At 41.9% G+C, this 26,767-nt stretch overlaps 1 protein-coding gene across 2 annotated transcripts; it reads right to left on the reverse strand.

Annotated features, from left to right (window-relative positions):
• Positions 1 to 5,773: 5,773 nt before the first annotated feature.
• Positions 5,774 to 24,493, reverse strand: LOC141105902 (glutathione S-transferase omega-1-like). Of its 2 annotated transcripts, none has more exons than XM_073596092.1 (7): positions 24,347 to 24,493; positions 18,763 to 18,821; positions 16,219 to 16,327; positions 13,971 to 14,193; positions 8,306 to 8,407; positions 7,047 to 7,153; positions 5,774 to 6,385 (listed from the first exon to the last, which is right to left on the reverse strand). In XM_073596092.1, exons 2-7 carry the CDS (start codon positions 18,791 to 18,793, stop codon positions 6,229 to 6,231), a joined length of 729 nt encoding a protein of 242 aa, XP_073452193.1. In that variant the 5' UTR covers positions 18,794 to 18,821; positions 24,347 to 24,493; the 3' UTR covers positions 5,774 to 6,228. The 2 variants fall into 2 exon arrangements, with proteins under 2 accessions (XP_073452193.1, XP_073452192.1); XM_073596091.1 differs by lacking the exon at positions 24,347 to 24,493 and adding an exon at positions 18,912 to 19,000.
• Positions 24,494 to 26,767: the final 2,274 nt, after the last annotated feature.

The raw sequence follows: 26,767 nt of genomic DNA on the forward strand, positions 1-26,767 counted from the left end.
CGAGCCCTAGCCTGGGTTCACACTTGTGCGAACACAGACATTGCATGTGATTCGCACCTGCATTGCTGTGCCCATAGCTCCCAACTGTCCCTGATTTCAAGGGACTGTCCCTGATTTGGATCAGTGTCCCTCATACCTCCTCATTTGTCCCTCATTTTGGTCTGTTCTATATAGATGTATATAAAATGCACTTTATTTATGAAAAAGTGTTTTCCAGTGCTAAACTTTTCATCTGATTTCTAAATTGCTGCATTTGTAAATTTCAAAAACCAATATAAAAAGGAATAGTAGTGGTAAAAAAAGCACTTGAGTTTACCCAATCTTGTTTTTTTGTACAATTCTCCTTTAAGGGGGCGTGGCAAGGGGTGTGTCCTACGCCTGCATACTTTTGCTGATAATTGTCCCTCATTCCCATCTCAAAAAGCTGGGAGGTATGCTGTGCTGATCACATGCAATGTCTGTGCAATGTAAGTTCAGCCATACAGTTGTATGGCTGAACTCGCATTGGATTTGCAGGAAAAAAGTGCAGGGACTTTTTTTCCCCTGTGCGAGTACACAGTTCACACTGCGATCTGTGAACCGATCTGGGGTGTCATTAACATTGTAATGACCCCCTCAGCGGTTCGCAGAGGGCAGTGTGAACTGCCTGCGGGAGAGATGCAATGCAGGAACCGGCACTGGAATTGCGCTGGTTCCCACATACCCTGTTTCCCTGAAAATAAGACCTAGCGTGATTGTCGGTGATAAGCCCTACCCCCCAAATAAGCCCTATTTAAAGTCCTTGTAGGTCTTATTTTCATGGTAGGGCTTATTTTCAGGGAAACAGGGTAGGGCTTATTTGGGGGGTAGGGCTTATATTGCAGCCATCACTGACAATCACGCTAGGTCTTATTTTCGGGGAAACAGGGTATGTGTGAACCTAGGCTCAAGGCTTGTTTACGCATGTGGTGCCCTCTGAAGAGCAATCCATGTTTGGATTGCTCTTCAGAGGGAATTTGACAGGCAGGCAGTGAGGAGGTGTTATATTACCACCTCACCACTTGGTTAAACACAGCAGCACCCTGCAACTAAATGCATTGCACACGGATGCAGAAAACCCCCATTCACTTGGATGGGCCACATTCAGCAGGCATTATTGCTCGCTGAACCCAACAGTGCAGACAATTTTGCTACACTGTGATGCAAAGAATTTTGGCTATTACGTGTGTACATCCCCCCTCTGCTGCCTTTGCAGTTAGGTAGCAGTAAAAACACAGCTCAACCTCTATTTTTTACTGTCCCCCAACCACAAGTGTAAACGAAGTCGCAGAGCACTCTGAAGAGTAATCAGTGGATCATTTTTTAAAATTATTTGACAGGGGCTGAAGAAGCGTTACGTTTCCTCCTCACCAACTGTTTTTAACTCCTAAAATCCCATGCCACTGTGCTGTAGCCTTGTGCATTGCACACAGTTGCTGCACAGCCCCATTCAGTTGAATGGGTCGATTTAAGCAAGCGCAGTGCCATAGGCTAGTGGGCTCTTTCACACGGGCGATCCTGCCGGTGGATTCCGCTTTACTTAGCGGGAGATCAATCTGCTGAACTCCGCTGAGCAAGCAGATGACAGGTCTGCCTCAGATCACTGTGCAGAGACGGAACTGTCAGAGCCCTATTCTCCATTTTCATCCGATCTGATCCGCCAGGCAGATGGAAAATAGGGTCACCATCCGTCTGGATTTCATGGACAGGGTCAGATCACATAGCGGCGGGTGTCAGCGAACATGTCACCACTAACATCCGCCGTTCCATAGAGGTGAATGGAGGCTCCGATCAGGTCTGCCTGAAAAACTGACAGGCGGACCTGATCAGAAAGCCCGTGTGAAAGGGGCTTTAGTGTTCAGGTTTGGCTTAAAGAAAAGGTGGCAACCCTAACGCCACGTACACACGGTCGGACATTCCGACAACAAAATCTATGGATTTTTTCCGACGGATGTTGGCTCAAACTTGTCTTGCATACAGACGGTCACACAAATCTTGTCGGAAATTCCGAACGTCGTACAACACATACGACGAGCCGAGAAAAATGAAGTTCAATAGCCAGTGCGGCTCTTCTGCTTGATCCCGAGCATGCGTGGAACTTTGTGCGTCGGAATTATGTACACATGATCGGAATTTACGACAACGGATTTTGTTGTCGGAAAATTTGACATCCAGATCTCAAATTTTGTGTGAGGGAAATTCCAAAAATGTCCGATGGAGCCTACACATGGTCGGAATTTCCGACAACAAGCTCCCATCGAACATTTTCCATCGGAAAATCCGACCGCGTGTACGGGGCATTAGAGTGATATATTTAAATGCAGAACTCCGGGATCGGCAAAAATCCCCCATTAGCATAGCTCCCAACTGTCCCTGATTGCGAGAGACTGTCCCTAATTTTTAGCAATGCCCCTCTGTCCCTCATTTTGGTCTGATCTATATAGATATATATAAAATGCAGTTTTTATCTTTCAAAAAGTGTTTCCCAGTGCTAAACCTTTCACCCGATTTCTAAATTGTTGCATTTGTAAATTCCAAAAGCCAATATAAAGGAATAGTAGTGGAAATAAAAGCACTTGTGGGTTTAGCCAATCTTGTTTTTTTGTGCAATGCTCCTTTAAGGGGGCGTGACAAGGGGTGTGTCCTATGCCTGCATACTTTTGCTGATAGGTGTCCCTTAATCTCATCTCAAAAAGTTGGGAGGTATGCATTAGTACACCCTCTACACAAAACACTAAACAGTTATTACATTTGTGAAATTCCTTACCATTGAAGAGAAAAGCCTACTTGAATTTTCAGGAAGTCCTCTCTGTAGTTCAAAAAATGCTGCATGTATTCTGTCAAGGAGGAGCTGTTAGAACAGGGATTACATCATATCCTCTTCTCTCTCTACACTGTAATAAAACTACATTTCCCATGAATCTTTGGGAATTGCAAAGAATGTGGGAGGTACACTAGGCCTGTACATGTTAACCACTTGCCGACCGCCGCACACACATATACGTCGGCAAAATGGCTCGTACCTGTACGTCCCTTTGAATTTGCCGGCTTGCGGGCGCGCCTTCCGCAGGAGCGTGCTCGCAGTTCCCACGAACTCGATGTTTGCCGGGGGCCCGCGATTTTGAGATGGAGAGGCAGAACGGGGAGATGCCTATGTAAACAAGGCATTTCCCTATTTTGCCTTGTGATTTGACAGATCTACTGCTCCCTGTCGTCGGGAGCAGTGATCGCTGTCATGTCAATGGTAGCCCATCACCCCATAACCCCTTGATCGCCCCCTAGTGTTTAACCCCTTCCCTGCCGGTGTCATTTATACAGTAACACGCAGATCACCGCCATTACTAGTTAAAAAAAATAATAAAAATGCCATAAATCTATCCCCTATTTTGTAGACGCTATAACTTTTGCGCAAACCAATCGATATACACTTATTGCGTTTTTTTGACCAAAATGTGTTTTTATATATATTGTCTGGGGATATTTATTATAGCAAAAGGTAAAAAAAAAAAAATATTGCTTTTTTTCAAAATTGTCACTTTTTTTGTTTATAGTGCAAAAAAATAAAAAAACTGCAGAGGTGATCAAATACCACCAAATGAAAGCTCTATTTGTGGGAAAAAAGGACGTCAATTTTGTTTGGGTACAATGTCGCACGACCGCGCAATTGTCAGCTAAAGCGACGCAGTGCCGAATCGCAAAAATGCTCTGGTCAGGAAGGGGGTAAATCCTTCCGGGGCTGAAGTGGTTAAATGTGAACAAGCCCACTTCAACATAAATCACGCCCCTTGTCCTGCAGGCAGCCAGCCATACTACTCTGTAACACACAGAATAGGTAGGTTACAGCCTTTTAAATGTAAAACATGTCCTGTGCTCTCCCCCTCCAGCCAAACAGGACATAAACATATTGCCCTTACTTGCTTTATGTAATCATTAATGAACTGTAGACACATGCCCATAATTATATTATATTATACACACTGTACTCTGCTGTTATTCAGTATTAGAAATATTCCTCCCCCTCCTGTAGCTCTGAGATCTTTCTAACAGCAATTAGTGCTTGTATGGTGTATGTGAGAACCTCCCTAGCCGCACCACAGAAAGAGCCGTGACATGCTGCTTTACATCAGCATGTGGCACAAATAAATATCGGCATGAGAAAAAAAAAAAAAACTAAAAAGTGCAGCGCTAACTTACTAATTAATAACACAATAATGGTGGAACCCTCTAATGTATGGATATCTCAATAAAACTTCAATATTACCACAATACCGGTCTCTGTGATATGTAACGTCACATATAATACACATCAAATAAGAAAAAAAATAAGACATAAAAAAAGACTGCAAACTTTGCAGGGACGGTGGAAACTTCTCCTACACATATTTGGCAGTGGACAGGGTCAGTAAAACAGTGGATGGTGTTCACTGGTTATCAGTGCAGCCTATCAGTGTGACCTCAGTACCAATCAGTGCAGCATATAAGTGCTGCCTTATCAGTGCAGCTTTTCAGTGACCATTAGTGCAGCCTCATCAGTGCCACCTCAGTGCAGTTTATCAGTGCCCATAAGTGCAGCCTCATCAGTGCGGTCTCATCTGTACCCACCAGTGCGGCTTATCAGTGCCCACCAGTGCGGCTTATCAGAGCCGTCTCATCAGTGTCCACCAGTGCAGCTTATCAGTGCCCATCAGTGTGGTCTCATCTATGCCCACCAGTGCGATCTCATCAGTGCAGAGCAGGGATAGGTACCAGACAGCAGCCAGATGACAGAGTGGAGATCTCGGGCTGTGACAGGTCTTGTATATGAAACACTGATCACCGTAATGTCCCACCTCCCGGAATGGCATTGTGATAGACAGCGCACTGTTCCAATGCCCGTCCGGGAGGCGGGACGTTACATAGATCAGTGATTCACATACAAGATCCGTCACAGTCCGAGATCTCCGCTCTGTCACCCAGCCAGTGTCTGGTAATGATCTCCGCTCTTTGATGGTGGGCGAGTGGGCGGCAACGGGTTGAGGACGTAGCTTGCAGGGAAGCAGAGGAGGAGAAGGACACCGCCTCCATGGGTGGTACAGACCAGGGGCTGTGAGACCCCTCCTCCCACTACAGCGAGCAGGGAGGAAATAAAAATCCCTGCTTGCTTTAGAGAACTTCAACTGGGCAGTGACAAGACCGGTGGCTGAGGATACAGGAGGAATAGCAGCCAGCGGTCTTACAAACAGGATATCACAGGGCAGTAATGTTTTTTCAAGAGCTTAGAAGAAGATGGATGGCATAGTTGGTGAAGTTAGTAGATCAGCAACAAGGACATGGAAAAACGTTTTTTTTCCCCAGAGTTCTGCTTTAAGCATTTCTTTCTTATGGCTTACAGCTAGTAAAAACACAAAATTCAGTATCTCAGAAAATTAGAATATTGAGGAAAAAAAAGTTATGAGAAAAAGTGTGTGTGTATATATATAATTTTTTTTTTTCTAAATAGTAAAAAGGTAACGTTTGCTATCCAGAGCAACCAAATTGCAGCAGGATATTTTTTTTCTGACTTATACAATGACAACTTTTTCTTTAAAAAGATTGAATAAAAACGTAAAATTATTTCATGTTTAGCCACACACACACACAACACATGCTTAAAAAGAAAGGCGTCTTTGCTGCAACAGAGTTCTCTTATTAGACTAAACCAAAAGACAGAATTTTCAAAAACACTGCACCCCATGCATTGGCTGCACCGATATCACAGAGGCTAGAAACACAATGCTTAGTTTGTGGAAAATTTATTTGTTATTACTTGAAGTACAAGTGCTTTAGATTGGAAGTAATGCTGGTTTGGAAAATGCCAGTCTTCAAGATCCTTTCACAGACTCATGGGTTAAAATTAAAACTGTAACTAAAAGCTGTGCTGAAAAATGTGTTGGTGATGTCCTGGGTGGGCTGGAACTGGGAAACCCTGTTTTAAATGGTATGATCAACAGGAGACAGTATTTATTATTATTATACAGGATTTATATAGCACCAACAGTTTGCGCAGCGCTTTACAACGTGGGGCAGACAGTATACTTACAATACAAATCAATACAGGAGGGATCTGCTTGTTAGAGCTTACAATCTAGAAGGGAGGGTCAAGTGGAAACAAAAGGTAATAACTGTGGGGGGTACCGATTATGATTGTGTAAAAGGCACAAGTTTCAGGTCACATTATAAAGAACAGCTATCCTAATTAAGGCCATAATCAACAGCATCCAAACTGTCCTGAGCATAGAGCTTAAAAAATTCCAAAAGGACCTCTGGAGCAGTGAAGGTTGCCTTGACAGCTGGGTCTTGTAACATACGATCACGCCAAGCTTTGATGTTTGGAGTCTTATCCAAAAGACTAGAAAAATAAAAACAACAATTTAGTACAAGATATGTTTTGGCGATTTTCTATGTCTGTCTAGCCAGTCATAGTTGCCTGTCCCTTTTCTCCATAACCATCAAAATAATCTGGCACCATGGGTGTCTTCTTAGTGCTCCCCTCTCCTGCTCATCAAACTTAAAATGAGCATTTCTATGGAAGGATCATTTACATTGATCTCTACGTGTGTAGATAATCAAACTGCTATCAGCATTAATACATAGCAGGACATTTTTTTTTGTTTCAGAACAGAAGGACTTGGAGAGACCTTTTTACCATGTCACTGCCTCTCCAAACTACAAAAAGGACAAAGGGACTTAACACCAGTTCATTTTGTGGGTTTCCATCTTCTGAAAGCCCCTAGGTCAGTGAAAATACTTGTATAACATTGGGCTGTATGGTTACTGGAGGACTCAAGGGTGTTTTAGGGATACACAGAGTAAAGGGCACACACGTTTTAAGCTTGGGCTGGATCAGCTTCCTCACTTTTGATGTAAAATCTGGTGACTAGTATGATTTTAGAACTACCAAGTAATACAAAAAAAAAATGTACTAAGTTTACAATTGCAAAGATATTAGCAAGCTATTCAAGATCTCAAAACTCAACGAGCAATGAATAAACAAAAAAAGTTGCCCTTACCCTTCCAATCCAAAAGTGCTGAATCTTTCAAACCAGGGCCACACCATGTAGTCAATAAAGGACACAGATTTACCACCGAAGAATGGGGTCTTCTTCTTAGCCAGTGCCTGAAAGAAGGCAGAGCAAAGACAGAAACATTTTAAAAACAATGGCTTTTACCCATTTCACTATTATCTTGGATCATAAAATGTTAGAACTATGCCGAATATACTGTTCAGTGGGTCTGTGTTTTTAAATTTTAAAATTCACGTTTATATCTGTTAGAGATATAAATATTTATCAATATTTTGTATTCTATTTTTTGGCCAGTAGGCAGCCCTCTAGACCTCTTCATATTTTCCATCCTATCCGTATTGGTTTTACTGCATACAAAGCCCAATAGCTCAAACTAAGATTGACACACACAACTGCATGAGTCAAAGCAGTACCTATTTGGACAGCTCTGTAGAGCATTTCCGTTAAAGAGAATGAAACTGAAATGAAATGGTTCATGAGAACTATAAAATGAAACCTCTGAAAACATACAGTCACATTCTGTCTGCAAACACATTGGGTTTGCAACAATAAACGTACACAGACCACAGCTTTCCATAGAGGTATTTGAGATGGTAGCAAACCTTTTCACCCAACCTAGGAAAAGGGGCCATAAGAAAAGATGAAATTGTACTGTACTACTGAAATAAAAGGGACACTGGGGGCTTTGTGGTGCAGCAACAACATGCGTGCCCGTCTCTCTCTATTTAGTCAGCTCTGGCAAAGATCATTCAGCAAGTTTCCCAACATTTGGCTACTTTACTTTTAAACTTCTGGCAAGTTTTCTTTTTATGCATGGCATGTACACAGAGATTTGGTTTAAAATATTAGACTATGCAAATGTCTGACATCTTATGCTGCTAGTAGTATCTACTTTATTTCCATACTTCCATGGTGCACATGCACGAGTACGACTCTGAAGATTTCAGCTAGACTGTGTGGTACAGTATTGATTCTGGTAGAGCAGTTTTGAACATAAATATAACAGAGTATGCTGAAAATGCTGTGTCACTAACAGAAGCGAGTCTATTCATTGAAAAGTTGTGTAATTTCCAAGTCCAAACAGCTTCTAGTATTTGAATACTGGGATAGTTGGTATATAGAGTATAATATACATCACAGTGCTCAGTATGAAGTGTATAACGTATAGCACAGTGAACAGAGTTGAGTGGCGGGGCAATCCATCATGCTGGGTTCCCCAAAACGATCAATAAAATAAATCTTACCTCTTCCAGTTTTTTCAATTTCTCAAGGAACTGTGATTTTAATTCAGTGGTGTCTTTATTATCTTTCTGTGCAAACACAATCTGGTAAAATACAGGTACAACCTGAAAAGCAATAGAGAGCAATATTGTTTAGTTATATTATTGGGTCAGAAAATACTATATTTTTCTCTGTACACCGCTCATGTCCATACAACTCATTTGTGCCTAACAGCAACATAATTAATATTGACAGTAGTAAACAGATGGAGGGTACTGTGATGATACTGCAAACTGGGCACCCCAAAAAAAACTGTGTAAGAAGACAAAGGGCAACAATTTTTAGATTTTTTTTCTCTGAAGGAAGCGACCCTCCCTTCAGAACATGGCCATAACAGGACATTCATCTCCATTTATCTTGAGTGAACATTTCCACAAGGGTCTGGAAGCTTCAAAAGAACGGCTACTTCAATTCATGAATGGCCATTAAACCATTCTGCTGTACCAAGACTTAGATACAGTAACTAACAGATTTGCTAAAGCTGTAAATAACTAATTTAATGCTTTTGCACGAGTATAGCCAAAGCTTTTTTGTCAGTACTTCTCCTATGGATCACAGGAGTGCAGTTCGTTCTGCAAAAGCCCACTGTTGGCTGATGTGACAGAGCCAGTCAAGGCTCTGAAAAGATCCTGAAAATATGGTCGGGATCCACCCAGATGCCTGGACCAACAGCTGGCTTAGCTTCTTACCGAGTCGCTTAGAATCTGAGCCAGCCGCCCCCTGCACAGCCTAGTGCTAAAGGGAGCGCTGGAGGGATATGGCAGAGAGGTGGTGATTGACAGTTACTGCACCCTGAAGACTGAGAGCTGAGCGATCAGCGATGTTGGATCACTCAGTTCCCAGTCTGGAGCCAGCAGGGGACAGATGCAGCATCAGACCAATGCAGCAACCACCTAGCTGAGTATATATTTTTTCAGAAATCCCAAACTTCTCTTTTAAGGTCTGCTAGCAGTAAAAACATCTAAAAAGGTTATCACCACTTCCCATTGAGGGCATTGGGATCAGGCATCGTAAAACATAGGGTCATTAACTCATTAGGAGTACATGACATGCAATAAAATGTCTTACACAGAATTAGTTGATATTGTAAAAGCTATTTAGGTCTGATCTATACTGATGGCTATCCTACTTGATCTGCAGGAGACCCTTTCTCCAATTCACAGTCTTAAAATCTACAGTCAGGTCCATAAATATTGGGACATCAACACAATTCTAATCTTTTTGGCTCTATACACCACCACAATGGATTTGAAATGAAACAAACAAGATCTGCTTTAACTGCAGACTTTCAGCTTTAATTTGAGAGTATTTGCATCCAAATCAAGTGAACGGTGTAGGAATTACAACAGTTTGTATATGTGCCTCCCACTTTTTAAGGGACCAAAAGTAATGGGACAGATTAACAATCATCCATCAAACTTTCACCTTTTAATACTTGGTTGCAAATCCTTTGTAGTCAATTACAGCCTGAAGTCTGGAACCCATAGACATCACCAGACGCTGGGTTTCATTCCTGGTGATGCTATGCCAGGCCTCTACTGCAACTGTCTTCAGTTCCTGCTTGTTCTTGGGCCATTTTCCCTTCAGTCTTGTCTTCGGCAAGTGAAATGCATGCTCAATCGGATTCAGGTCAGGTGATTGACTTGGCCATTGCATAACATTCCACTTCTTTCCCTTAACCTCCCTGGCAGTATGATGATTATTTCAGATTTTAGGTGCTGAAAGCGGTACAATTATTTTGCATGGAAATTTGGCGTTTTAAATTGTAGGTCTGTAATTCTTAACAATAACACACTTAAATCTGTCCAAACAAGAATCTAGTAGATATCCCGGGTATGATAAAGTTTTACAACACAAAAACATAAATTATAATATAATAAATAAAAATAAATAATTAAAAAAAAATAATAATAAAATCAATTTCCCCACAATTTATTATCGCTCAATTCTGCAAGTGTTCTAATTTTCTATCGCTGTTTTCTAGCTGGTCTAAAGCCACTTTTGATGTAAAGGGACACTTTTTGGTTGCTATGGACAATCTCCAGTTTCCAGGAAGAAACATACATACATATATATATATATATATATCTCTATCATAAAACTGCATGCAGGGCATAGGACAAAGCACTGGGGACAAAAGGGTTGTGAAATAATTTCACACAGTACTGTAATCTGTAAGATTACAGTACTGTATGTGTTATGATTTTACACTTTTTTGAATTTGCCGCCAGGCTCCGCCCCCGTGCGTCGCGCCACTCGCAGGGAAGGGAGCCTGGCACGGAGAGGCTTCGGAGGAGGACGGAGCCCGCAGACACAGCGGGGGACATCGCAGGATCCCGGGGACAAGGTAAGTAAAGCCACACCAGGATCCTGCGATGTAATCCCGAGTTTGGCTCGGGGTTACCGCTAATGGTCCTGAATTTTAACTCCGAGCCACACTCGGGAAAACCGCAATGGAGGCTACAAAACTCTTTGGTTGCTTTTGCAGTATGCTTCGGGTCATTGTCCATCTGCACTGTGAAGCGCCATCCAATTAGTTCTGAAGCATTTTGCTGAATATGAGCAGATAATATTGCCCGAAACACTTCAGAATTCATCCTGCTGCTTTTGTCAGCAATCACATCAATAAATACAAGAGAACCAGTTCCATTGGCAGCCATACATGCCCATGCCATGACACTACCACCAACATACTTCACTGATGAGGTGGTATGTTTTGGATCACGAGCAGTTCCTTTCCTTCTCCATACTCTTCTCTTCTTATCACTCTGGTACAAGTTGATCTTGGTCTCATCTGTACATAGGATGTTGTTCCAGAACTGTGAAGGCTTTTTTAGATGTTGTTTGGCAAACTCTAATCTGGCCTTCCTGTTTTTGAGGCTCACCAGTGGTTTACATCTTGTGGTGAACTCTCTGTATTCACTCTGGTGAAGTCTTCTCTTGATTGTTGACTTTGACACACATACACCTACCTCCTGGAGTGTGTTCTTGATCTGGCCAACTGTTGTGAAGGGTGTTTTCTTCACCAGGGAAAGAATTCTTCAAAAGAAAATTCAACCACAGTTGGTATCCGTGGTCTTCCGGGTCTTTTGGTGTTGCTGAGCTCACCGGTGCATTCTCTCTTTTTAAGGATGTTCCAAACAGTTGATTTGGCCACACCTAATGTTTTTGCCATCTCTCTGATGGGTTTGTTTTGTTTTTTCAGCCTAATGATGGCTTGCTTCACTGATAGTGACAGCTCTTTGGATCTCATATTGAGAGTTGACAGCAACAGATTCCAAATGCAAATAGCACACTTGAAATGAACTCTGGACCTTATATCTGCTCCTTGTAAATGGGAATAACTACACACCTGGCCATGGAACAGCTGAGCAGCCAACTGTCCCATTACTTTTGGTCTCTTAAAAAGTGGGAGGCACATATACAAACTGTTGTAATTCCTACACCGTTCACCTGATTTGGATGTAAATACCCCCAAATTAAAGCTGAAAGTCTGCAGTTAAAGCACATCTTGTTTGTTTCATGTCAAATCCATTGTGGTGGTGTATAGAGCCAAAAAGATTAGAATTGTATCAATGTCCCAATATTTATGGACCTGACTGTATCTGCACCTTCTCTGCTGTGTTCCTGTGAAAGACTTTGCCTGGCTTTGGTTCCTGAACCTGTTCTTCTGCCTCTGACTACACTGATCTCTGGTTTCCTGATTGCTGGCTTGTCTGACTATCCACTTTGGCTTCCGATCCCTGGCTTTGTTTTGACTACGTTTACTGATCTGTACCATTTTTACCATTACATTAAAAGGTGTGATTTTTATTGTATTTTCTGTCTCAGTCTGAGTCATGGTTCCTGATAATATGAAAGTTACCAGGTCATTACATATGGTATACTCAAATTATTAATACATTTATAAAACCTTATCTGATTGAGGGACAGCTGAATGATCGTAAAGACTGACATCCCATCGGCCACTCCTCAGACCTTATCATTGGTCAGGTCATTTGTGCCCACACCCATAAGCAGTCTAGTGCTCCCCTTTTACCATCAAATAAGAAACATCAGCAAAGATTTATGAGAGCCACTGATCCATCTTATGCTCATTGACTGGACTTTGCTGAATTCACAGAGCCAGAACTTTGTTGAGTATTTTCATTATTAAACCTTTTTTTGTTTTTCTTTTGCCTTATTGTCTCCTTTCCGTTGCAACACCTTTTTTCAGTAAATATTCGGTTTGAACTGTGTTTTGTATTTTTATTAAATAATATTTTTAAATTGTTAATATTGTCACTAATGCACTAAGCCAGAATTTAAAGAACCCCTTTCTCCTTAAAGAGCGCTACTATATGGTAATCTCTGGAATATTCCTGTCTGTGGGGACAGTGTATATTACAGACATTTAATAAAAGGCATAATCATTATTGTGAACATTGATATTTAGAATAAAATATCTGGTGGCAGTTGATTTGGGTTATAAATGGTTAACTGTATCTAACCAAACCCAGTGGTGATCACTTTCAGTCTGCTGGCACTTAGATTGTGGTCCCATGTGCTGGAAAATCTTTGTGCAGGGTGAGGTTGAGAGTGTCATTTGTGCAGATAAGTGACAGTGAGGTGTGAGTTTGACCAGCCATTTGTCACAAAGTGGTGAAGGTGGCAGGAGTCTGACACTGTGTTCATCACAGGGAGCACTACCTGGAGGCAATTGGGAAAGCACTTTGCTCTAAAATTTACTCCAGGAACCCATGTAATGTAGCTACACCAGTGTCCACATCCATGGACTTATACACATTACATCCATCCCAGCCCAATATAGTAACATCAATGAACTGTGTACTTTAGCCTTGGGCTTAGTGGTCAGGATTAAAATTATTGAGCAAACATTTGCCCATTTTCCCTATAGTGGTTTTAAGGGTAATGTACAATATAATTTCACTTTCTGGGATGAGTTGCTTTGGAAAATATGGCCTACATTTTATATAGAGATTTGTTTGTTCACTTTTTCTACTGATACACACATTAATCCACTTTTTATTAAAGATGCTAGCACGTGTTTTCAGTTAGTCAGCAAGTGTTGAGCACTTTATGATTCAATAAAACCATATTTGAGACTGATTCATGGGCTCTAAGGGTCAGTTAAATGCAAGGAAATTTTTCAGTTTGGGTCACTGGTCAAAAGTAAGACAGCCCATAAATTAGTCATTTATTTTTAATTCTACCACAAGGTTGAATTTAAAAAAAAAATGACTAAATTCTCTCATCCCCACATTCGAGGTGGATAGGGGAAATCACATGCGCCGAGTTATTGAATTATGACAGGGGGGAGACTCCCCACCCCCCCCCCCAATCAGAATACACAGATCAGTGCTGCCAGCTATAGCCATTTGCTCTGATCAATCGGTAAAAACCCAACAGTGTGGTTGTACAGAAGTTGATTGGTAGATCGGCTTCTGTACAATGAGCTTGCCTAAACCTGGTTTGGAATTCGGCCGGTCCTTGCTGAAACAGTCAAATTTCTAACCATGTATGGGCTGCATAAGAGGCTTCCACTTTTGTATATACTTTCCACCATGCATCAAAAAAAAAAAAAAAAAAAAAAAAAAAAAAAAACCAAAAGGTTCTCATCATACATACTGCAGAGAAAGCTTCCAGCAACATCTTCTGTTCAGCTTTTGCATAGGGGTCAGATGGAATCAGCTTAGCCCCAGGAAAAACTTCATCCAGGTATTCACAAACAATTGCTGATTCATAGATTATTTTCCCATCAGAAGTCTGAATTGTAGGTACCATACCGGAAGGATTCAGCTCTAAATACCAGTCCGGTTTGCTCTTCAGATTGATGTTTACTACTTCATGCCTATAATGACAATTCACAAGAAAAACAATTAACACAAGGTGGTGTTCCTGATTCAAACTGTGCTATAAAATAACTCCACACACTATTTAGTAGCCCTATATCGACACCTGTCATTAAAGGGTTTGTTACCCCAAGACTTCATATTCCTGATATAAATGCCTGCTGTACCATGCACTTGTATGAGAAAGTATCTTGTTCTCTTTGTATTGCTTCCTTTATGTGAAATCCCTGGTAATCCTGCTAGTCTCCTTGCTTTCCTATTAAAAACTGACTGCGCTAAGCAGGAGAGCACACCGTGGTCAGTTTTCTAGCTATGCTGGAAACTCAGTGTACTCTCCTCCAATGATCAGATTTGTCCTGTGTCGTATGGGTCTATATTCATAATTGATTTACAAAGAACTTGGTATTATACAGGATTTATATAGCGCCGACAGTTTATGCAGCGCTTTACAACTTGAGGGTAGACAGTACAAATACAATACACTTTAATACAGTAGGAATCAAAGGGCCCTGCTCATTTGTTATTAACTATGATAGTTTAAAAGGTAATCATTTCTGTGCTATATATATCTGCATACTGGCTATGGCTCTGCATACATTGATCTTTCTGACTTCATCACAGATGGTCACATTGTCTCAAACCTGTTATAGCCATTCTTTTGTTAGGACTGGCTAAAACCAGTTTATTACAGTCTCCTTTCACATATAAAATACAAGAGAACATTGAAAATAAGGAGTGCCTCGTCTCGTCTAACTTGACCCATCCCTCCTAGATTGTAAGCTCTAACGAGCAGGGCTCTCTGATTCCTCCTGTATTGAATTGTATTGTAAGTGTACTGTCTGCCCTCATGTTGTAAAGCGCTGCTTAAACTGTCAGCGCTATATAAATCCTGTATAATAATAATAATAATAATAATAATAATAATAATAATAATAAGACAGACAAGTGAATGTGCCTAGAAATTGAAGAGACTGACATCTCCATGACTTCAGAAGTTGGGGGCTCCTTATTACTATACTACGTGTGTGTTTTAATCATTGTACTTCATCAACAAATCTGAAAGGGTAAATATATGAAACTGTCAATTAATGAAACAAAGAATTGAACCAGGATATAAAAAAAAAAAAAAAAAAAAAGGCATTTATAATGTTTTTTTTTTTTTTTTGTTTGTTTTTTTTTTTTTAAACTATACAAAAATGTTTTGCCTTTCATTTCTATTTTAAAACTGAAAATATTATTTTACAAGGTGATCGTGTACAATCACTTTACAGGGAAAACAAACCTAGGCATGCGCAGAAGAAAAATATTTGTATTCTTTGTCATCTGTAACGGTACGTTGGCACCCCATTCATTATAAATGAGATGCCTGTACACAAGACCTATTAATGTGCCGCATAACACAATGGAAAGCTTACATGTAAATGTGCACGCAAAGGCAGAAGACTGTCAAAACTGAATTTCCTTCATCTCAGGAAATAAAAATAAAATCACATCTCACAGTTGGTAAAGTCAAGTAAAAAGTCTACTATGGCTACGTACACAATAAATAAAATGCATTTGAAGCCAAATACTAAGTAAACAATGATCCCCGCTCATACCCTACTCATAGTAGCCACACCTCCCGCCCATCCTTCCTCCCTGGATTGACAGACTGGCAGAAGTGACATTTCCCCGGCGGGTTTGTGATTGCATTTAGTTATCTTGGAAATGCTGCCGCTTGATGAGAACCGTCACTTCTGGAAATGAAGTACATACAAACCCCCCCCAGTGTGGGCACTCCCACCCCCACCCGTGATGTGCTCAGCAAAGACAAGTGATTACATGACCTGCACCTTTCATGGATAAAAAAGATATGCAAGCAAGTTTTTCTTACATTTCAAAGACTGATTATTTATAAGTACATATTTTACTGTTGGGAAATGTATATTGGATTACTTTATTTCATAAGCACTTTGAATACACAAACTCATAGCAAAACATATCAAACTTTAAATCACCAGACAGTGTGTATCTAAATTTCTTACTTTATTCCTTTGGCAACTAGGACGAGTCTTGCTCTCTGAGCAAAGGGGCAGAATCTCATGCTGTATAGTCTAATCAACCCTTGTGGCACTGGCCCTGGGGCAGCACAGCCTGAAAGAAAAAAAAATAATAATATGATTGCTCAATTCCAAATAATAGGCATGTTACACAAATATATATATTTTTAGCCGAAAGTTACACAGGCTGTGTGAAATAACAATAGTTGTCCCAAATCAATCACTGCCTTCTACAGAGATTTGTTATCTTTATACAAACAGCATTCAAAAGAATGTTACATTTCTGTAGGAGACATGCAAAGGTTTTATTTCCATAGCTACCAACTGCCCTGCTTTCAATAGATTTGTCCCTTATTTTTAATATCTTAACCTGGAAATTTTCATTGTACACAAGATCAGTTATAAATAGGAGTTCAGTTTGCATTTGCTTTTAAGCTTCTTTACAATGTGAATCAGTACTGCTTGGACCTTGAAGAAGGGGACATACCCCGAAAGCTTGTCCTGAAAAATTGTATGTTAGTGCAAATAAAAAAAGTATCACGGACAGTACTCAATTTTCTCTGTCACAATTGCACTAATACGGCTACAATCAAATCAAGTATTACAAGTCATGTGAATGCTTTATAAACACCCATGTCCGCTAAAGTGTGGTTTGGCTCTATTCACACTAATGTGCTGCAGTAACACGCGTTTCACCCATAGTGCAATGTGGTGCCTTAACACAACACACCAGAATGAAAGGTTTAAGTGGCTTTTAAAATGACCAATCTAGCTAATGCAGAACAAGGAGAAGCTTGGCAAAGTTATGCAAAAACATCAGATGCTTTATGTTCAATGCAGACACAGTTCTATTTATATTATAAAAAATATTAAATAGAAGCACCAACACAGACTATTTCAATTTAGGGTTTACCTGCTCTTTCAATCATTTCAGTTTTCGGATCAGCATTTTGTTAACGTGCCTATAAATGCAACATTTTTATTCATTTAGAACTGAAGAGCCAATTAGCTGTTTGTGGCTCCTGACCTGTCAGTTCTGTGCATGACCTGTGGGTGCTGTAGTCATGGAAGGAGGACTGAGACTTACACATAGAAATCCTCAGTACATCTAAGCAGACATTCTACAGCATGACATATAGGGATGCATCACTCACCCCCCACCTCTATCTCCTACTTTACCTTTCTCGCTGGGTAGGCCACAAAACACATTCACACACCCATCGATAAAGAGGTGCTATGTGCAGATCTGCCATGTACTGGGTCCTGCACCACTATCTTTGTCTGCAACGTCATTAGGAGGTCAGCTGTGTCATCTGGGTTTTTCCAGCCAGCCTCCTCATGACACGACGCACGCAGGTACCAGTAGGAAACAGCAAGCCCCCAGATGATGTGCCCTGGTGCATGCAGTCTCCTGAGATGTGCAACATGGGTATTCCAGTAGAATGCAGGCAACAGAAACATCATTGTAGTCTAGGCCAGAATCTAGGAGGTGGAGAGCGAATTACCCAAAAAAGTTGATACATATTTATATAATAATAATAATAATAATAATAATAATAATAATAAATCACTTGGCTATTGTGAGGGGTGGCAGGATGGAGGACAGTGGCCTGGGAGGATTAAGTTCCACTTGAAAGAGGAACTTCACCCAAAAGTGAACGTTCACACTTTTCCGTCTTACCCCCTCCTCTACTACTCTTAGACACATTTTTTTTTGGGGGGGGGGGGGCGGGTATTTGGTTTTGACAATTTCCCCTAGGCGATAGAAGCAGAAATTCTGTCCCTCACCCCTTGCCCACAATCTTCTGGGATACATCACTTGAAGCTCTATGGAGAACATCCCCATATAGGCGACTGAAGCAGAAATTCAACCATATAGGCAATCGAAGCAGAAATTCAGTCCCTCACCCCTTGCCTGCAAATTTCTGGTATATATCACTTGAAGCTCTATGGAGAACATCCCCACTCCAAGTCGCCTGAAGCTCAAACAAGTTCTGGAGCTTTTTTTGTCTTTTAGGATGCCCCTACAATGGACAAATTAGACACCTTTGGATGGCAGCACTGTCAATCTGGGGAGGAGAGGGGTGTAAGGTGTACTTACAGATTTAGATACACTAAAAAAAAAACCTGAAGCTGAACTCTGGCTACTACAAGCAGCTACTGTAAGAGTTTTTTTCCCCTTTTGGGATAAAGGTTTGACATAAATAAAAGCTGACCATTGCACACACCCCTGATCAGTGTTAAATGGTTTGTCTCAACCCTGTAACTGCTACATCTGCAGGATAACTCAAATAATACAATTTACTGGCCAGATCACTAGGTGAAAATAAAAGAAAGCCTAAAAAAGAAAACAAATGCAGCCACCACATCAATAAACTGGTAAGCTGCAATATAATAAATGTTTTCTTTCGGGTTTAATACCGGTTTAACATGGAGTGCATCTTGATATCATGTGGTTTAAGAACTCTGTAACCTGAAAAGAGTGAACACTTACAATTTGCTGATCCAAATGTCACATTGCACACCTACCTTTAGCCAAACTTCTTTCAGAGCTAGTCATGTTTGCGGACTATCACCTTTGGAGGAACCTGTGTGATAAGAATAATGAAATGAATGAGAGTCTTGTATTTTGCACACAGCTCAGCAGTTTGTTTCTAGCAGCCTCGCACAGCACTCACCAAGAACAGGGTGGTGTGTCTGGAAGGACCTGTTTGCATTAAATATAAACCAGCTGCATTCCGTCTCCTCCCACCACTTAATGATCGACTGAAAACAAACAGCGTGTATCTTATAGAAAAAGGTGTATATATGCTCTATCCATATACTGATTACATAAATGCAATATGACTGATAAAGACAAAGACCTCTCTCCCTGTGTATAACACAGCACCATGGAGATGATTCTTTACAACTAGAACTAGAGACATTCCAGTTGTATATATAGCAACATCTTTTTAGCAAGAAATTGTTATAACTGCCATCAAATTTTTGTAATTTTTTTGGCTGTATATTTCCCAGTAAATAAGAGGGAATCTCTACAATGTGATGTGAATTTCCCCTCTTCTACTATGCATGCTGCATCTACAGTTTCAATTGTGGTAGGATGTGTGTGATTTGTTAAAATGTTTGTTACCCCAACATTTCATATTCCTGATATATGCCTGCTGTACCATGTACATGTATGAGGAAGTATCCTGTTCTCTTTGTATTGCTTTTTTGTATTGCTTCTCTAACACAGCTGGCAGGCTGCATTTTACGTATCAAAAGGGCCAGAGGAGTTACTTGCAGGGGACTGCAAAATGTATATATACAAAATAGATGCAGCGCTAGTGACGTAGCAAAATTATAAATATTTTCAAATTTTCAAGTGAAAAAAAGGTAATAAAGGAAGACTAAAGCAGTCCCGAACATTTCAGCCCATAAATGAGAAAATGACAACAATCATCCGTGTTAAGTATAGATGAAAACTGTAGAGGAGGAAACCGTGAAAGATCCTTCACAGAATGTGTATCCAGCTCCGCATCCAAGTGAGTAAGTAGCCTGCTTACCTATAAAGTTGACCCTGGTGGTGTGGATGTGTCATTGCCATCATCCCGTATTATATTATAGAGAAACTGCATAAACCTCTAAAGGGATTTTTAAGGCAATGAAAACTAAAAAATATTTTAAAACAAATGTTTATTATAAATATATATATATATATATATATATATATATATATATATATATATATATATATATATGCAGGGCTGTGTTTTGGCCTAGGCCAACAAGGCCTAGGCCTAGGGCGGCACTTTGCGGGGGGCGGCAAAATAGGCCGCCCCCCCGCATGAGTGAAAGCCCCCCCACCCGTCTGACTGATTCCCGGCTCCCGCTGCCGCCTCCTGCACACTTGCAGCCCACGGCGTCCGGCTTTCTTTAGCGGCGCCGCTGTGTATGGGCGTGCTTGGCAGAGGGTGGGCGCGTGTATCTCATGCCCCCTACTCTCTGACAAGCACACCCATACACAGCGGCGCCGCTACAGAAAGCTGGCCGCCGTGGGCTGCAAGTGTGCGGGAGGCGGCAGCAGGAGCCGGGAATCAGTCAGACGGGTGGGGGGGGGCTTTCTCTCTTGCGGAGGGGCGGCGTGTGTCACTCGCGCCCCCCATAAGTGACAGGTGGAGCCTTAAGCTCCGCCTACCCTCCCCTGCACTGCTTTCCTGCAGTGAATCGTCTCCTCGGCCCTGGGGCTGTGACGTCAGGAGGAGAGAGAGGAGCACGAGGGAAACCCCCAGGACAGCAGGTACAATGATTTAATAAAGTATATCAGTATTATGGGCACTGGCAGCATTTGATGGGCACTGGCAGAATTTGATGGGCACAGTGGCTGCGTTTGAGGGCACAGTGGCTGCGTTTGATGGCACAGTGGCTGCGTTTGAGGGCACAGTGGCTGCGTTTGATGGGCACAGTGGCTGCATTTGATGGGCACAGTGGCTGCGTTTGAGGGCACAGTGGCTGCGTTTGATGGCACAGTGGCTGCGTTTGATGGGGCACAGTGGCTGCAATTGATGGGCACAGTGGCTGCGTTTGATGGGCACAGTGGCTGCGTTTGAGGGCACAGTGGCAGCATTTGATGGGCACAGTGGCTGCGTTTGAGGGCACAGTGGCTACGTTTGATGGCACAATGGCTACGTTTGATGGGGCACAGTGGCTGCGTTTGAGGGCACAGTGGCAGCATTTGATGGGCACAGTGGCTGCGTTTGAGGGCACAGTGGCAGCATTTGATGGGCACAGTGGCTGCGTTTGAGGGCACAATGGCTATGTTTGATGGCACAATGGCTATGTTTGATGGGGCACAGTGGCTGCGTTTGAGGGCACAGTGGCAGCATTTGATGGGCACAGTGGCTGCGTTTGAGGGCACAATGGCTATGTTTGATGGCACAATGGCTACGTTTGATGGGGCAGTGGCTGCGTTTGATGGGGCACAGTGGCTGCGTTAGATGGGGCACAGTGGCTGCATTTGATGGGCACAGTGACTGCGTTTGATGGGCACAGTGACTGCGTTTGATGGGGCACAGTGAGACACCCCCCCCCCCGTGATAGCATTAAAACTCAGCAGCTAAAAATACTGTAGCTGCTGACTTTCAATAGTAGGACACTTACCTGTCCAGGGATTCAGCGATGTCGACACCTCAGCCGATTTTCGGATTGGCTCTCGGGTTTTGCCACTATCATTCATGGTAAGGGAAACCGACCGGTTCCCTACTGCACATGTGCGAAGCGCGTTGCACTTTCTGAATGGCCCAGCGGAGGAAGGAGGAGGGGGGCAAACTTCAGAGGGGACAGCGCAGTCTCCCGGAAGTGGGGAAGGGTACCTGTCAGAAACAGGTACCCGTTCCCCCCTGAAAGGTGCCAAATGAGCCTAAAGAGGAAGGGGTGGTGTTTACAGATGATAGGGTGGGTCTTAAACAGGAAGGGGTGTGGCCTCGGCAGGATGGGGTGGGTCGTATTTAAATTAGGGGGGTGCATGCGTTTAGTCAGGCCTAGGGCAGCACAAAACCTAAATACACCACTGTATATATATATATATAGATATAGATATAAATTGGTTGCATAAATAGAAAGGTCAATAGAATGAGTGAAGATAACACATTGCAGAATGTTAAAAAAAAGTGCATATGAAAATGAAAAAAGAAAGAATTGGAAGAAAGTGATACATAACACAACCCGATACAATCACCACAGACGAGAAACCGGAAGGTTGTTTTTGTTGTCTCATCACCACCTGATTTGGCCTATGCTTTCTGAACCAACTCGGGATGGTGTCATGAGATTCACTACTGTTTTTCATTTTTGACTGTTTTTATTTTATTTTTTTAAATTTTATTGAATGATTCTATTGCTATATTGTACGTCTCGATGTTTATTAGGGCCACCTAGCAGTAATCTGTTTGGATCTCGCATCCACGTCATCTCTCATGCATTTCTGGGTTGCCCGATGTGGAGGTGGAGTGTCCTTTCCCCAGGGGTTCTTCCAACTGGGAAGGGTATTTACCCTCTTTGTCCTGTCCCTACCCGGCACAGGGGGGCCGCGGTGTACAATACAATTCACTCCAATGCTTGAGCGGGGCCCCCTGTGTCGGTGGTCATTAGTCCTTAGCTATCCCCCCTTTTCCACTCTGGATGTATTGGGTGGATCAGGGGGATGGCACTCTAGGTGCTACAGGCCCCGGAAAAACCCTGGTAATCCAACGTCCACCCGCTCTATGCCGTTCCGCCGACCGGGACGTACCATCCCGGTAGACGGTTCTAGGGGCATATATTCCATCCTTGGGGTGGGGGCATGTTTTTCCTTTCTGCAGTGAGGACACCGCATCAGCTGCGCAGCTTTGGTTGGTTGGTTCGGCGATACCCCACTGCAGTATTTCCAACTATGGTCACAGCCCCTTTCCATCATGGTGGCAGGCCCATTCAGGCTGCTGTGCGTCCCTGAGACGCACGCCGCCACGGCACGCATGCGCGGTGCCTGCAGCAGCGTCCAGTGCTATGGGAACGCGCAGCGTGACCACGTTGGACCTCCCTGTCGGCGGTGATTTCAGGTGCACCGCGCCATTGGCTGATGCGATGGCCCATGCCCGCCCACACCACATAAAAGGACACCAGGGACGGCACATGGCATCACTCCTTCCCTCGGTTACCAGCTGAGGGTATCAGGGTATGCGGATTGCTCCGGACGGGCCAGACCTATACTTTCTGTTAAAAGTAAGTTACTTGTCTTACACTAGAACACCAGCATTGAGGAAAGGGTTACCCCCCCCCCCTTGCTTCCCAACCAGGTTCTTTTTCTTACCTCTCCTTTAACCCTGTTATATACAGACATCTAATACTTGATGCTGGAACGCCAATATTTGGATCGCAATTATATATCCAGCCGTCCTGTAGAGGATTTGGGACATTGTTTACCCATGGGGAATCAGGACCCCTCACCCTGACACAGGAGATATAATTAACCCTTGAAGTGCATTGGGAGGATGTGAGTAGATTGTGAGCCTTAAAGAGGAGTTCCAGTCAAAAAAAAAAAAAAATTAAAAATACTGCAGCTGCTGACTTTTAATTGGACACTTACCTGTCCCAGGGTCCAGCGATGCGGGGGATCGAAGCCCCACTCATCTCCCCCTCCATTCAGCGGCGCCGGCATTGCAACTGTGGGCGCCGGGCTGTGGCTTCACAGCCTGGCACCCACTGTGCATGCGCGAGCAGCGCGGCGCACTGTGGTTGGCCGCTCAGTCACCTGGGACCTGTAATGGGTCCCAGATGATTGACAGGAGGGAGGGAGCAGAGCCGAGCCCTTCCTGTGCCGAGGGGGAAGTGATGTCACCAGCCCAGGCACTGGAAGAGGCAGACTACAAGGGACCCCCTAGCAACAGGCATTTAGAGGTAAGTAAAAAAAAAATATATATATCCAAATTTTTTTTGTAATTTTTTTTAGGATTTTTCATGTAGTTTTGTTTTTTTGGGTGGAACCCCACTTTAACATGCGAGATATAAATATATAGTTTTACACAGTCCATAACATTGCTGTTTTTGATTTCCTTTAGACTGTGATACATTTCCTTGAAGAAGACTTTTTCTTTGAAATAAGCATGTTGAGACGCGTTGGAATTTCACTACTCGACACCACGGTTTCTCGTCTGTGGTGATTGTATCGGGTTATGTTATGTATCACTTTCTTCCAATTCTTTCTTTTTTCATTTTCATATGCACTTTTTTAACATTCTGCAATGTGTTATCTTCACTCATTCTATTGACCTTTCTATTTATGCAACCAATTTATATCTATATATATTTATAATAAACATTTGTGTTAAAATATTTTTAAGTTTTCATTACCTTAAAAATCCCTTTAGAGGTTTATGCAGTTTCTCTGTAGCCTGCTTACCTAATCACCGTGACCACTAGAATAGTAGTCTCACCAAGCTCAGGGAAATCAGTCTGCCCAGGACCCTTAATATTGTCTGGAACTGCAGCTTTGCTAATAAGACTCAAAAATATAAAAAAGAATTGCTCCCATAGTGCAGTAACTTTATATAACTTTATATAAATGAATTTAATAAAATAAGTGGGTTGCACTTACAAGATAAAAGCCATTCATAAGCAATACAGCAGCATGTCTTGTGATAAGAACCACGGCGTCTCCACAGGCTTCACTTCACTTCCTGGTTTGTTTGTCCATTAACCTCCTGAGAGGAAAAAACGTGATGATGTCACCACAGGCTCTACCCTGCACGTTTTTTCACTATCGGACGTCGTTTAATGTTCCCTACGTGTTCAGCTAAACGTACAAAGTCTTTCTGCATTTGTGGTAAAGAGTGATCCTGTTCAAGATAAAACCTCACCGCCTCTAGGCCCTGCTGGTGAGATATGATAGTGTAGATAGAGGCCACATCGGCTGTTGCCATAATGCAGCCTTCTCTCCACTCACATTCTCCCAACAGATTAATAACTTGTGTTGTGTCTCTCAAATAAGAGGGAGTCGCAGTAACCAGAGGCTGCAAAAAATCATCCACATACCTGCCTATCCTCGCTGTCACCGAGTCAATTGCACTAATTATAGGGCAGCCTGGCCATTTTGAAAGATTTTTATGGATTTTAGGCAAGTAGTACATAACCGGTACCCTCGGCACTGCGAATGTGAGTGCAGAAAAGGGTTATCAGGAGAGGGATATTGATTAAACTATTGAAAAAGTAGGGAATATTGATAGGGGTCATATGCTAAATAGAACAAGAGGGACTAATCATGTACCAGATAACAAATTTGGATGGTTTATGATTACAGGATACTCTAACCAACATTTTTCTGTTAAGAAGATCCTCAATAAATATTATTGTATACTAAAGAATGACAAAATACTTGGTCCAATAATCCCAGACCGGCCCAAATATAGTAGACCCCCCCCCCCCCAAAAAAAAAAATGTCATTCTTTAAATCTATGAAAGGTTTTTTTTTTTTTCCCTGTAGAAAATGTAGCATTTGTCAGATCAATTCCTTCAGAGGGCAAAAATGCAAGACTTTTCAATCTTCAGACAAATAGGACATATAATATAGAATCATTCATTACCTGTTCTACTGAATATGTTGTTAACATGATTCAGTGTCTATGCTCTAAACAGTATATTGGACGCACAAAAAGGGCATTGCATGTATGTTTAGCTGAACACGTGGGGAACATTAGGTGCGGTTTTAGAAAGCATAATCTATCTAGACACTATGCCAAGCATCATGAAGCTTATAGGGACCCTCTTTTCAGCTTTTGATAAAATTCAACCCCATTGGAGGGGTACAAATATGGTTAGATCTATTTCCAGGCTAGAAACTAGATGGATATTTGATATGAAATCTTACGTACCTTTTGGCTTAAACGTAGACTGGGACATACATTTTTTATAAATAATGCTTAAGGATTAAAATCTTTTTATATATTATTTCATTTTTCACTTTTATTTTATTTACAATCAGTTTTTTTTCTATTTTCATTTTTTCTGTATTGGTTTATATTACTATTAAGATTGCACTCCTGTAAGTAATTTATTACTGTGCATTTTTATTTATAAGAATGCGGCATCTGTATGGCTTTTGGCTTCCTGTCTGAGTTTGCCATTTATTATTATAATACTTTTCTCTATTCGGCTATTTTATATTTCTGCCACTAGATGGCGGAGTTCTTTTCTATTCTATTTTTTGGCTTCCCTACTTCCTTGTTCTCATTGTTTGAATGGGTGGCCAGCAGTTAAAATGCCTTGCATCTATTACCATACTAATCTAGCAGCCAGTAGTTAAGATGGCGCCGTGGGATCATATAAATGGCATGCGAGATGATACAGTCACCTGGCCAATCCCCAAACGACGTTCAATAGTGACGAAACGCGTAGGGTGGGGCCTGCAACTGTGACGTCATCACATTTTTTCCTCTCAGGAGGTTGATGGACAAACGAACCAGGAAGTAAAGCAAAGCCTGTGGAGACGCCAAAGTTCTTATCACAAGACATGCTGCTGTATTGCTTATGAATGGCTTTTATCTTGTAAGTACAACCCACTTATTTTATTAAATTAATTTATATAAAGTTACTGCACTATGGGAGCAATTCTTTTTTATATTTTCGAGAGCTGCAGTTCCAGACAATATTAAGGGTCCTGGGAGGCTGATTTCCTTGAGCTTGGTGAGACTACTATTCTAGTGGTCACGGAGAGCTGGTAAGCAGGCTACTTACTCACTTGGGTGTGGAGCTGGATGCACATTGTGTGAAGGATCTTTCACGGTTTCCTCCTCTACAGCTTGTCATCTATACTTAACATGGATGGTTTTGTCATTCTCTCATTTATGGACTGAAATTTTTGGGACTCTGCTTTAGTCTTTCTTTTCCAGATTTTTTCACTTGAAAATGTGAAACATTTTATAATTTTGCTACGTCACTAGAGCTGAATCTATTTTGTATATATATATATTTTGTTGAGTTTGTATTAGATTTTGGGGTGCAAGCAGCTGTGTTTACATAT

This window comes from Aquarana catesbeiana, linkage group LG08 (genome assembly GCF_042186555.1).
Source record: "Aquarana catesbeiana isolate 2022-GZ linkage group LG08, ASM4218655v1, whole genome shotgun sequence".
NCBI classification, from domain to species: domain Eukaryota; kingdom Metazoa; phylum Chordata; class Amphibia; order Anura; family Ranidae; genus Aquarana; species Aquarana catesbeiana.